We start from the raw sequence: 13,271 nt of genomic DNA, 5'->3' as shown, positions 1-13,271 counted from the left end.
TTTTTATAAAGAGGCTTAATTTAACACTTGTAAAATGTATTTTTTATCACTAATAAGATGACTTGCAATTCTGTGCTCTGCCGACAAATTCCATTGCAGCAGTATTTGTGTGATGATTCTAAAGTACGTTGTAGCTTTCTAAAGTAGCCTTTTTGGGCAACCTTATAGTACAAAGGTAGGCATTATAATAGATTACAAGGATAAGCATTATAATACAGTTACTAGATGTACAACATTAAGCTTAATCTGTACTTTTAACAGTAATGTATTCTGTTGCCTTTTTTGAATTTTAAGTGTGATAAGAATAGACTTAATTAAGAATAGACTTAATATATTTATACTATAGTAAATGCCAATAACATTCAATACTGTGCAAGAGTTTTGCAGTCCAGTAGAGACAGAGGAGATGGGACAGGCAGAGAAGCTTAGTGGAATTTGACAGGTGAGGCTTTTTATGTTTGAATTGGTTCACTCCTTGAATTTCAGCGGATTGTATTAGAATAGTATTAGAATGGCCAGTGGCTTGCTGAATCAGGACTTAGAGAAATTTTCCATGCTTGCAGGCTGGGAAATGTAGTTACATAAATACCTTTAATAATTTGTGTAATACAGCAGCATTGTCAGTAATTAATTTTATTAGAATTTTTGACTTAGTAATAACATCGTAAGAACATCAGAAAAAAGGAGGAAAAAAGGGAAAAACTATTTGTGGGGGAAAAAACAAAAACCAAAAAACCCTGAACACCAGTAATTAAATTAGTTTTTTATAATGGGTCATTTAACTTCTCAGTGGTGAGGAATATATCCACATTACCTTTCCAAAAGAACATTCCCATTCTTTTCTAAGTTGCTTTGAATTGCTCTTGGCAAATAGAAGAACTTTACAAAATCTGTTTTGCAGATGTGGAATTCACCACTTAAAAAGTTTAAATTTAACTTGTATACGTGGAGCCTTCTTCATGGAAGTTTTCTTTGAAAATAAATTTATGAAAGAAAAAGTAAAAATATTTATGTGGCTGTGCATATCATTCAGTATATTAAAAACTGATGTGATGAAAGAATGACATTATATGTTGGAGGGATAGTTTAAAAAAAAATCTCTATATGTTGTTTTTACTAAAGAGCAAACTGTCATTAAACACAGTTTGTTTTCAGGTGGAAAAAAGCCTCATTCAGGAAATGTTTTCCTTTTGTTTTCAGTGGAGTTCAAAAATATCTTGGTTATACCTACCAACAGATAAATGTTAGTATTATAATTCTGCTAAATGCTGCAACATAAAGCATAAAACAGCGTTATTCTTTCATCCCACACTTATTTAGGCCTAGGGAGATACACTTAGTAAGCGGCTTTTTTGACCAAAATGAGTCTCCTGGAACTGATCTGATAGATCCAGGAGTAAAATTTTGTATTCATTTCAACACAAACAACATTAGATTGGACCCAGAGTAGGTTAGGAAGTGAAAATGGGACTTCTGTAATGCAGTCTTAATGATTTTTCCTCAGCCTCAGACATAACGAAAAAAATAACTAAGTGGTACAAAATATTCTGTAAAAAAAAATAGAGGCAAAATTCCAAATTGTGCTCTCGGAGTTATCTGTGATATCGTGTCATGACTGAGGGTCAGTAGCAGAAGGGGAGAGAAAATACAGAAGCAGCCTTAGTTAGCATTTGTTTCACATATTGCCAGTTTAAAGACATATTCCCCGAAGGTAAATTGTTTGGGTTTCCCTGTTTCTTGTTTCCCTTTCCTTCTGGCTAGAATGGGAGGAGTTAAATATTAAGAAGTATTAGGTGTTGTGAGGGAAAAGGACTGGAAAAAGGCTTCATGTAAGTTTCAGTTGTAGACAGGGGGAAAGCATCAAAATCTCTTCTGGAAGAAGAGACAGGATGCTCAGATAGTTATTGACGGAGCATGGAGGGTAAAAGGGGAATGTCAGAACAAATTAGTTTGTCAGACTGTGTGATGAAGGCACTTAAAATGGGGTAGTGAAAGTATCTCTCTCAGGTCCTTCAGCAATCCCTATGTTTCTAGTCCATCCCTGGTGTGAAGGAAAATATAAAACATGCATAGTCTGTAGATGACCTCTAATGTTTTGTTGGTGGTGATTCAGTCAGAAACCATGGGCCAATTTATTCATGTGGTAAGCTGAAATTTTGTCCATGGTATTACAAGATGTGTTTGCAATGCAATGTCCATTTTTTTAATAAAAATTGGAAATGTTTCCATAAAGAATAAAAAAACTTAAAAGGTCTGACATGAAAGAAGAGATTAAAGAGCTCAGTCTTAGCTCGAGTTAAAGGGTCTCTGGGAATGATTGATCAATTTCTAAGTAATATATAGATGATTTCTTACGAAATATTTTTTTTTTATTTTAGTAGAAAAGTTTTATAGTTAGATCCAATAGCAGCAAGGCAACAGTAAACACACACTCAGTGTGGGGATATTAAGAAAACATTGAGGGGACATTAAACATGTACTGTAGGCTATGTGGGCATTTTTAACAGGGCATGTAACTCATATGTGAGGGAATGTGGCCAACTGTCTGCAGCAGAAGCAGCAGCTCAGGTAACGTGGATTTTTCATCTGATATCTGTTGATATTACAGTTGATTTGGGGCTCGCATTTTTTTTATCTGTGTTATAAGAGATAGAACTAGACAGGTGTTACTTCTTTCTTTACAGTTGAAAGGTAAAATGAATAAGAAGGTTTGAATATGCTCTGTAGTGTTGTGAAGCAATTGAGGTTTTGACAGGACATTGAGCCCTAAAAAGAGGAGACTGAAGGCTTTAAAAAAGTCTATCTGTGTCAGCAGAAATAAAGAATTAGGATGGTGAAGGATTCTCAGAGATTGTTTTTGGAATTGCAGCTGAGATGCTTGTGAGGCATCTTAGGTAAAAAGGCAAACAGAGGGAGGCAGGCTTTAAACTTCCCTGCACATAACCATGTTACTGGGTGCACCATCTGAGAAGTGGGTATATCAAGGCAGTCCTGGGAAATTAGCACTATAAGAGAGGAAGTAGCTTTCCAGCAGGAGAACGTCGTCACAAGAGGAGGAAGAGAAGCTGGCGGTACAGGATATTCAAATGAAATTCTGGAAGGATTGAATATTATGAGGGAAAGGGACTGGAAAAAGACTCAACTTTTGAGTAAATATCAGAATAGGAGAAAGTGTCAGTGTGCCTGTTGAAAGGTAGGAGACTGAGATGGTTATTTGACAACACATGGAGAGGAAAAGGGGAATCTCAGACTCACATAATGGTTGAGGATGGAAGTGACCTCTGAAGATCCTCTAATCCAACCATCCTGTTCAAAGAAGGATCACCTAGGCACCTAGCATATGGCCATGTTCAGACAGGTTTTGAATAACTCCAAGAAAGGCAATTCCATAACCTTGCTGGGCAACCTGTTCCATATAGCAGCATGGATTTATTCAAGTGACCCTAGAAAATGCATCATAATCTAATGTTTCATTTAAAATAAATAAAAAAAAAAACAAACCAAAACCCAAAGCAACCATCAGAATGCTAGAGTGTCTTATGCTAGAGCTCCAAATAGAGCAAAGAAGTGATATGAGATTTGAAGACTTTTAAAAATGAGACTAATCTTGACTTTATTATGGTCAACTGGAGATTATTCTACTTTAGTTACTGATTTCTCATAACTGTCATTAAATGTGTGATTAAATATAACTTCTGTGAGCTATTTCCAGCTCATTTTCATGTCTGTTTTATCTTAGAATTATATATATGTCAGCTCTGTAGCCTGTCTGTTCTTGTAGCTGTGATGGAAGTTCCTAATGTTATGCTGTCGTGTCTTGTCTTGTTTTGGAGAAATTGCAGCCTTTGTTAAAGTGGTTATTTGCTTTGCTAGAGACCGGTGAATTATGTGCTGTTGGATCATAGGCAATGTTTGTATAGGCTAAACAAATGAGGTCTTGAGAACTTAGTGATTTTTTTTTTTTTCTTTCTAAATTAATGATCTTCCTTCCTTTGCCAAATCCTGAAACTCTTCTCTGCTTTAGATGCCAAAAGAATTTTGAATTTTTATCTGGAAAGAACTCAACATGTTAAATGGACAGAAAACATTTGTATCTAAGACAATTTAAAGAGTCCACCTGTATCCCAGTATTTTAGTTCTCTCTCATTTGGATGTTTTTGTGTATGTAAGACACATTGAAGATCCAGGCAGATATTCTCTTTCCATTAAAAAGAAAAAGGATGTATTTATTTTGCTAATAATGTGAGAAAAACTCAACTTGAAAAAACAATATTACATAAATGAGCCTTTGTAAAGTATTTGAAGCACACTTTTACACAGAACTCTAAGACCTTCAGGATTAGTGGAAAAGAATGACAATAATATTACAATTAATTGTTTAAAATGCCTATTTAAAATAAAGAAAAGCCTGAAGAATAACCATCCAGTCTGCAATACTGCCAGTTAAAAGCAGGTTTGTCAGTTGTTGTCATGTCAGAATTAAGACAATCTGTGTAGTTAATGAATTTGTACAAGCATTCATGCCTGTTTCCTGAAGTCTTCATGCTTGTAAAGGACTCAGTACTTTCACCTTCCTGATTTCCAGTGACAGTGGAGACTATGTAGTACCTGCATATGAACCTTTGGTCATTTGTCCAGTTGTAAACAATTTTATGTATTTACATGAGAGTTTGGGAAGAACTGATTTTTGTTGTTTTTTGTTGTTTTTTTGTTGTGTTTTTTTTTTTAAAACATTCACATGCATGTTAGTCAATGTGTTAGTTTCATGACTGCCGTACCATATCTTAAATGCTGTTTTGCCATTACAACTTTATTTGAACAATATTGTATGCCATTTATGCTGAAAAAGGTGTTTGATTATATCATTAGAAGAAATATTTCGTATGTATTAACTTTATCTAAAACAACTCTTTATTTAAACCTTTTTCCAGAACTGTGAGGACATGGGATGTTAACAATGAAAAAAAGCACAAAAGTGTATTTAAACCACGATCAGTTCAAGGTAAACGCGTGATTCCTACAACTTGCACGTACAGCAGAGATGGTAAACTTATTGCAGCTGGGTGTCAAGATGGCTCCATCCAGATCTGGGATAGGAATATGAGTGTAAGTCAAGTATTTGCTAACAATATATGCTTCTAATATATCAAATGCTGAATGTTAAAGCTGATAAAATCTATTTTGATACTTTCATACTCACATCTTATTTCCGCCCCCTCCCCGAAAACTAAATAACTCATAGGCAAAATTCAATATTTCTTCTGCCTCTCTACAACTTCAGTGTGCTGCTATTCAGTTCAAAACACTGAGGAAACTCTTAGCAGTCTTTTTTTAAAAAAAAAAAAAAAAAAAAAAAAAGTTGGCCACATACCTATATTTAGAATACTATTCATTTAACATGTGATGCTTGTGGAAAAAGCTGTAATTTCTTCTTCGTTCTTATGTAATTAAAAAATGTATACTTCCATATTTTATTTGAGATATTGAATACATTAAGCAGTAACTCATAAAATTTCATACTGAAATCAGTTATTCATCCAGATAATAGGCAAAGGAGAATAGCGTCCAAGTGGGTGAGAGTAAGAGTAATGCTGCACATTAAATGCCAAATGTTATATTCTGCAATGTGTAAAAAATAACACTGAGGCAAATTTGAACAATTTATGTAAATGCAGTGTGGTCAGAATGGGAACAATTTCAGATTCTTTAAAATTATGAAATATACTCTGTAATTTCTTCTGTTCATATTGAACTTAAAATTGAGTTTGTAGTAGTTACGAATCTTAACTGACAAAGACATGCAATTCTTGCTACTGCTTTATAATGCGAAGCTTTGAGCAATCAGTGCTCCCTCTTGCTTTGTGTAGTATAGTTTAAAAAGCAGTCCAGTTCCAAAAGTTTTTAATTTTGCAATGTTAATAAGATACCCAAAGAATTCATGCCCAGTCCCGTTCACTTCAATGGGATATGTACTTCTGCCATGCATAGGAGGAGAAAATGAGATTAGGGTCAATTTTTTGGAGAAGCCAAAGTAAGATTATGGGGGGGGGTGGGGGGGGGGGTGGCGCGCAGGATCCTTTGAATCAAACTGACATCATAAATCTTTGAAAGCTGTACAATTCCAATAGGATGGCTTTGGGGAAATAATACTGAACTAATACAAGTTACATTGGTCTGTTCAGTTTCATCTTTCAAAACATTTGATTTTAAAAAGGAAAACAGGCAATTTAGGGAACTTTTCATGAAGACTGAATAACATTTGATTGCTGGAGGCAAGAGGAAATGTATAGATGTAAAAAGAAAAGAAAGCCCGTGATCATATTCAAAGTACACCCTGTATTTTGGGATTGTCATCTATTTTTATTTCTGTTTTTATTTCCACTATAAACCCAGTAAAACTTCCTAATGGCATGAAGCTTGAGAATTCATCCTAAGTGTAAACTTGTTCTAACAGAATAATAAATTTTTCAGAGACTGGCTTTCATCACCTGTGTATGTTGTTTATTTTAACATATACAGTATTGAAATATTAAGCTTTCTGGTGTAGTTTTAACAATAGTGCTCTTAGTAGTCTGCTTTTTCATGTGCTTTTCCTTTTGAATTTTTGTGTGTCTATAAGATGACATATTGCAGTGCTGATTGAGTGCAGTTTAAGGTGATTATGAATAATTTAAAGATGTATCCTGTGCATCTTGTGCAATTTGCAACTGGTGACCCCTGTATAACAATGCAAGACTAAAGTGATTTCCTAGTGCAACTGAAGTTGGTAGTGTCCTTGGATTTCTATTTTTAAAGCCAAAGAATTTTTGTCTTTGCTTTTGTTGGGGTCATTAAGAAATGTGCAAGATTTTTGTGTAAAGGAGCAGTGTAAATTGTTTTTTAGTGGCATTCATATGTAAAACTGCTGGTACCCTCTGGAAATCTCTGTGTATAGTTAAAATCAGGCATTTCAAAAGGCATCTTGATGAAATAATTAAAAAAAAAAAAAGAGAAAGCCTTCATCTTACATTTGGGGGTTGAGGGGGGATAAGAAAAAAAAAATTACAAGGAGGATGTGTTCAAAGTAGGATTTAGAAAGAGGAGGATGGGATTGACTCCTGCACTGGAATGATGAAAGCACTTACTGGCTTGACAGGATGCAGAGATGCTTGCAAAGGCGAACAAGAAAATGTTGTGTCATGACAAAGTGGTGCAGTTTTGGGGGTACGAACTGTAGGTGACACAGGAAAACAGGTAAAGCTCTGGAGAATCAAGATGTGAGGGTTAAGCTGCTTGAAGAAATATATAGTAGAAATACTAACTTCTGACTTTTGAAGAAGAAATTTTTTCATTCCCATACAGCAAATATCATTTGACTTTGTTGAAACAAGTGTAGAGCTGTACACACAGATTTTGCTGTACTACAGTACAGCTCTGTTTCAAGTCAGAATTAAGGCAGCATTTGTGTTGAACTTGAGAAGGCTCTATTGAGTCTGTAACAAAAATCACTAGTGTTTGACAGCAGAAAATAGTTGCTATAATTTCTTATACTTGATCAGTTAGGAATGATTCTGGCATCATTATTTTAGACTATGGACTTGCCACATATGTAGCAGGAGGAAGGACAGATTGAGGAAGGTGTTTAACTGTAACTTTGTTGACCGTATTGTCATGCCAGAGCTGATCCTATAAAGGCCTGTTTTGACTGTCTGAATTCATTTTTGTGTTTAAGCAAGAATAAAAAATGACATTTTAGCCCTGCTGTTGAATGCCCATACCACTGTTAGTGGATATGAGGGTAACAGCACCACCTAAATCCAGGAAGATGTTCCTACTAGATGCTATGGCTCCCACTATGTACTATCCATAGTGCCTCTTATCGTGGTGTCTGTGAAGGTTTTTAGACACGTTTATTTTTGACAGGAGTTTTCACTCCTGTCAAACGCAGAGCCTACTTCAGAGAGAGGGAAGTTTCTCTTTGCTCCAGTGAAAACGTAAAGCCTGTGCCTTCCCACAGGAGAAGGGTCATGAAAACAGCAGTACCAAGGGCAGAAGTGGATACCGTGATAGGAAGGAGGGATAATGCCCTTTCCTACAGCAAAAGGGGCACTCATTAGAGGCAGGCACACTGCTGCAGTGCTGATAGGAAGCCACTCTTCCTCTGGGGGTTCACAAAGCCCATGCCACTTTGCAAGGTGGCAGAAGCTCCCTGATGAAGGTCCCAGAAATCTTCCTTGCCACTGCAGACATAGTGTCTGACTGCTGGTTATAGGTTTATTATCCTCTGCTTCACACATGACTTGATAGCTTTACACCTGACTACAGGAATCCTACTGATGTGTAGGCAAAGTGCAAACAAATTAAAAATCAACCTGTTGTGTGGTGGTGTCACTTGAGTTTGCTGCTCAGTAGGGTAGAACTTGGTCCAGAATAGCGTGATTAAATAATTCCTTGAATATTTTCTTTCTATTTAGAAAGAAACAAGATCTTTTCTATCCCATGTTTTATCATCCCTGCTGAAGTCAAAGTAGCTGTTGATTGTAAGTTAGGGTCATCAGTTAGTTGTTTTTTCCAAGCCACTTACAGCCACCTCAGTATCTGCTTTTTTTTTAATTATGTTGTTGTGCCTAGGGAATGATTTTGGTGTGTGATCAGTTCCCTTCTTTAGTGCTGACTAGTAATGCACACCATGAGAGTTTCATTCAGTTTTCTGCTTCCACTGTTTTTTTGGTGCAATTCCAAATCCCCCAGCTGTATGCAGTGAGAGTAAAAACACTTTTGGAGCTTTTAGAGGAAGACTTTTTTTGTCTTCAGGACACTGACATTGGTAACTTGCTGATGCTGAAGTTAGCCAAATGCATTCTGGCTCTGCCTTGCCTTTCTCCAAACTTCCTCAGCATGATCATGATCCATTATAATCACCTGCCTCGGAGGATTTTTTCGTTTTGTCATAAATCTGCGTTATTTTCTCACGTATGTTATTTTGTCAGTGCATGGTTTTTCTTTAAGGTTCACGTACATGTGCATTTACAGTGCGCATTAGCAGAACGATCTGTCAGCTTGTTTGAAATATTATGAACACTGTCAACTTGGCTTAAAATAACAGCTTCAAAGGACATAAAAAATAACTTCCTTCAAACTTCCAATGAATAGTGGAAACAATAGTGTGAAATAGTCAATCATAACATAACACATTAGAACTCTCCCGGTTTAAATGTTGTGAGACGTGGAGAAGTGTCTGGCAAATATGGAGAGTTGGAGAGCGTTAGTAGTCAAAATAAGACAGGACCTTGACAATTATGGATTCACAGGGCAGTGCAGTAAAACCACTAGGCTTACCTGCACTTCAAATATGTTCAGCTCCTCATCTTGCCTGTGCTTGCCCATTCAGAGCTTTTTGCAAGACTAGTGGTAATACATATTGTTGAACAAACTGATCTGTGGAGCCAGTCTTTATTATCAAGAATGAAGTGTGTCTTGCAATCAGTAAACCTCTGTGTGCCCAGTTTTCCTGTGTAGAAGTGGGAGTATCTCATTCACAGAGATAGAGAAAGACTGAAGTAATTTTTGTAAAGGTCATTAGTACACTTAGTGGGTGGGTTAAAAATGTATTGTGAGTTAAAATTGATAGACATCTCTTTAATGAACAAAAAAGCTCCCCTCATTTTCCACACTAAACAGGAAAGGATTGAGATGTTTTTCATTGATTACAAATAGGATTTATTAGGGTGAGAAAGCTAAACTTCTTAGTTAGCCTTTCTTAGTCTTTCGAACCACCTGATGAGACTACCTGTTATGTCAATTTTCCCTCCAGCTTTTCCTGGGTGCATTCAGTGCAGGACTGCATAAAAAACAACTCTGCATGTGGCAGCTTGAATCATGTTTCTCAGTTTCACACATCACGTATTTCATGGTATATCATTGCAGGTGTGATACAAAAATATTGATAAGGATGTTGGGGAGGCAGAGTTTGTAAGGAGTGGTGATGTCTTTTAAATGCCTTTAAGAAAACAGCTTGTACACCCAAAATCTTGTCTCTTTTTTTTTTTTTTTCCTAGCTATATTAAATTGGTTCTGTTTAGAAACCTTGAGTACTTTTTATAAGCTTCTAGCTATCTAATGGCTGCACTGTAAGTAGTAAAGAATTAGCTTTGACAGATATATTCGTAATAGGTTTGTCTTTTTATCTAGTGTAAATCTGAACAGGAAAGATGCAATGTTATAAGCTTTTCAGCATAATTTAATTCTTATTAAACACAAATTGATTCAGTGCTCCGGGAAAGATTTTTATAGCGAGTGATTAACTTATATTTCTTTACTTTCTTGTTTCATAAAAGACCTAGTGGTATGTTTAACTCCATTCTTCAGCTATTTCCTGCTCAAAAGTGAGCAACTACTACAGTATTGCTGAAATATTGCTTTGCTAGTGTTTTGTTTTTTCCTGGTTTTTAAATCTTACTTTGATTTTAAATTGCTAGAATAATTTATGTATTTTGATGAGTTTTTAAAATTACTTAGCTAAATCTCAAAGTGATTTTACAGAACTTAAAATGCACAATAATAATGAAATCCAACACTATACTAATATACTGCCCACATCAATATGCCCAAAAGTGGTGTGATCGAGTGGTAATCCCAATAACCTGCTTTGCACATGCCCTTAAGCCACCCCATCCTCAAAATATAAGGGGAAGAAAAGTGGGATGTCACAGTATGCACTGAAGTTAAGCAGATCTAAGCTCTGTACATTTTAATTACAAATACTCATGTTAAAAGTATTTTCCAAATAATTGCATGATTTATAGATGTAAGATAAATACATTTCTATATTTAGTGATTGTTTTCTTTGAAAGGGTTTTTGTAAGCTTTAGTTTTGTGGTGTGCAGTATGAAGTTTTAAGGTAAAGTTTTCAGAGATTAAACTTCTTACAAGTATTGGAGCCATTTTGAAGAAATACTGTACAACAGAGAACACACATTTAGATAATGCAAAAAGATCATGTAAGATACTTTTTTTTTTTTTCTTTTTTGGCCTAAATAGGGTGATCCTTTTGTTTTGGAATGGGAATCCAAGCCCAGATATTATTTGGAAATTTTTTTGTAAACTTTATTTTGCTGTTCTTGATGGATTTTACAGCTGATGCTGCCAAGACAGAGTAACAAAAACTGGTAGTAAGATCTGAGACTTGCTGTAAATATTTTCCCCGTTAACTGGAAGGTCCTTTGAGGGGATCTATACCCATGCTTTGGGAAGTAAGATTGTTGGATCTTTGCACAGTTACAGGATGCTTTTTGCATATGCTGACATGCAAAAGACAAAGCTCTCAGTAATAAATTCTTGAAATGTGTGTCTTATGTGTGTCTACTAGAAAGCTTTGCTAGAGTGTATGCCTTTTTATGATCTTTTGAGATCATGGTGTGTTTTTTGGCATCTGGTCTATCACAGCATTCCAGTATCATGCTCTTTTCACACCAGCTAGATTTTAGTCATTATTTTGGCCATGGAATATTCACTTGTCTATTTGGATATTTTGTTTTGGTTTTGCTTATCTAGAATTGGCAGTTTATGTTGATATCTTCACAGCATTAAAATTACTCCAGTGATCTGTCAATATTTAATAGAAACCATTTACAATGGCTATTCTTAAATTTGCTGAATATCACTACTACGGCTAAACAGCAGACAAATCTTCCAGTTTCCCCCAAGTATGTAACATGCTTCATGCTTTGAAGAGGGCAGCCTGGCTACATCTGGAGATTTCTTTTGTAAATACAAGATGAAAGATATCCAAATATACTATATTCCCCTTTCAAACTTAAGGTAAGTTTTCCATATCCATAATATCCCACCCTTTCATTCCATATGTATATGTGCCAGACCTCTGCTCCAGAAACTGGAAATCACACACAAGCTTGCCAGCAGCAAATATTAACAGATTCATATATTATTCCTTTTTGTATATGTCTGGTTTAGCCAGTACATCACTATCTATACCCTGAAGCTAGCTGCAGTAAAGAATCTGACAATCATATGGTAAGATAAAATGTGCCCTGCTGTATTTCTAAGTGCATTTTTCTCTTATGTAATAAACAGTTTATAGTTAAGAACTATCTAAATGTTTGCACTATCTAATATAGTGATGAAAGGCAATTCTAAATCTTGAAGTCTGTCACACCCCAATGAAAACAGCATAAGGGATTTTACTTTGGATTCATGTATGGTTAAAGGAAAAAGGCTTATCCCACAAGGATTATATATGTTTCTTTGATTTACTATTTAGAAAAATAGCAGTAGAGCTTACAGAAATAATTTTAAAATGACAATTTGAGAAGAAAAGAGTAGGCATTATAACAACATGATTGGCTTTATTAATATTGTACTGTTATTAATATTAATGTAACATGAATAATGTTACAGAAATAGAAAGATAAAATGATGAAAAATAACGAAACAGAAATAAAAGATCCTTCTTGAGCTAGCGTTGTTATTTTAGAGAAAATTTTCCTTTTATGCAGAGCCAAAAAGTTAGAAGTACAGATGCTACACTCCGTTCTAACAAGAAGTGAGGTCCAGAGTGGTCTGGCTTATCAGAAAAACATCTTTTAGATACTGTAGCATAGGCACTGCCCAAGCAAGCTGAACACTTTATTGGTCTAGAGCCTGATAGGGTTTGTAAATTATGAGAAGAATTTTGTGCTTGATGTGTGTATTAGGAAGATAGTTTTATGTCCAAATGTTTCTTGTTGTGGTTCATAGTATGCCACTCTTCTTGGAGCTAGTGAGGAGATGGACAGCAGGTTTATACTGTGAATTTTGTAAAAGCAATGAAAAGTATAGTTCTGTACAACTCTTAGTCATTAAGTTTGTTTTATTAGAGAAGCCTAAAATTCCCAAATTTTAAAAATACTTATGAAAGGAAAGCTGTTACAGCTTGATCAAGTGGATGTATTTAAGAACAAAAAAGGTAGGAAATCATGACTTCTGATCCGTGGAACATACTGAGTGAAGATTAGGTACTTTCTGTCTGCGTAGGCTTGCTCTATCACTTGGGTTAATTTATGGGCCCTTTACCCCCTTCCAGCTTTATATTTGGATGTATCACTTGCAGGCTTCACTTTTCTCATCAATTCATAACTTTTGGAAAGCTTTCTATTTTGAGGTATTCATAAAGAATAATGTGAAGTGAATTTTAGAAAATAGTGTACTAAGAGCTGACTGGGTTGGGTTTTTAGGCTTGGGGTTATTTAGTAGAAAAGGAAATTAGAAGTAGGGGTTTTTTAATGAAGTGGTCA

General features: G+C 35.4%; 1 protein-coding gene across 2 annotated transcripts in view; it reads left to right on the top strand.

Moving 5' to 3' along the window:
- WDR70 (WD repeat domain 70) overlaps positions 1 to 13,271 on the top strand; it is a 136,049-nt gene that overhangs the window by 71,834 nt on the left and 50,944 nt on the right. For both annotated transcript variants that reach the window (XM_087741068.1, XM_087741069.1), the window contains one exon: positions 4,932 to 5,106. In XM_087741068.1, the coding sequence (XP_087597194.1) occupies positions 4,932 to 5,106 (175 nt within the window). The remainder of the gene's footprint in view (positions 1 to 4,931; positions 5,107 to 13,271) is intronic.

The sequence above is a fragment of the Nipponia nippon genome, unplaced genomic scaffold (assembly GCF_047370975.1).
Source record: "Nipponia nippon isolate SJK-2023a ecotype South Korea unplaced genomic scaffold, ASM4737097v1 scaffold_71, whole genome shotgun sequence".
Lineage (NCBI taxonomy): Eukaryota > Metazoa > Chordata > Aves > Pelecaniformes > Threskiornithidae > Nipponia > Nipponia nippon.
This window is presented reverse-complemented; position numbering and strand designations above follow the sequence as displayed.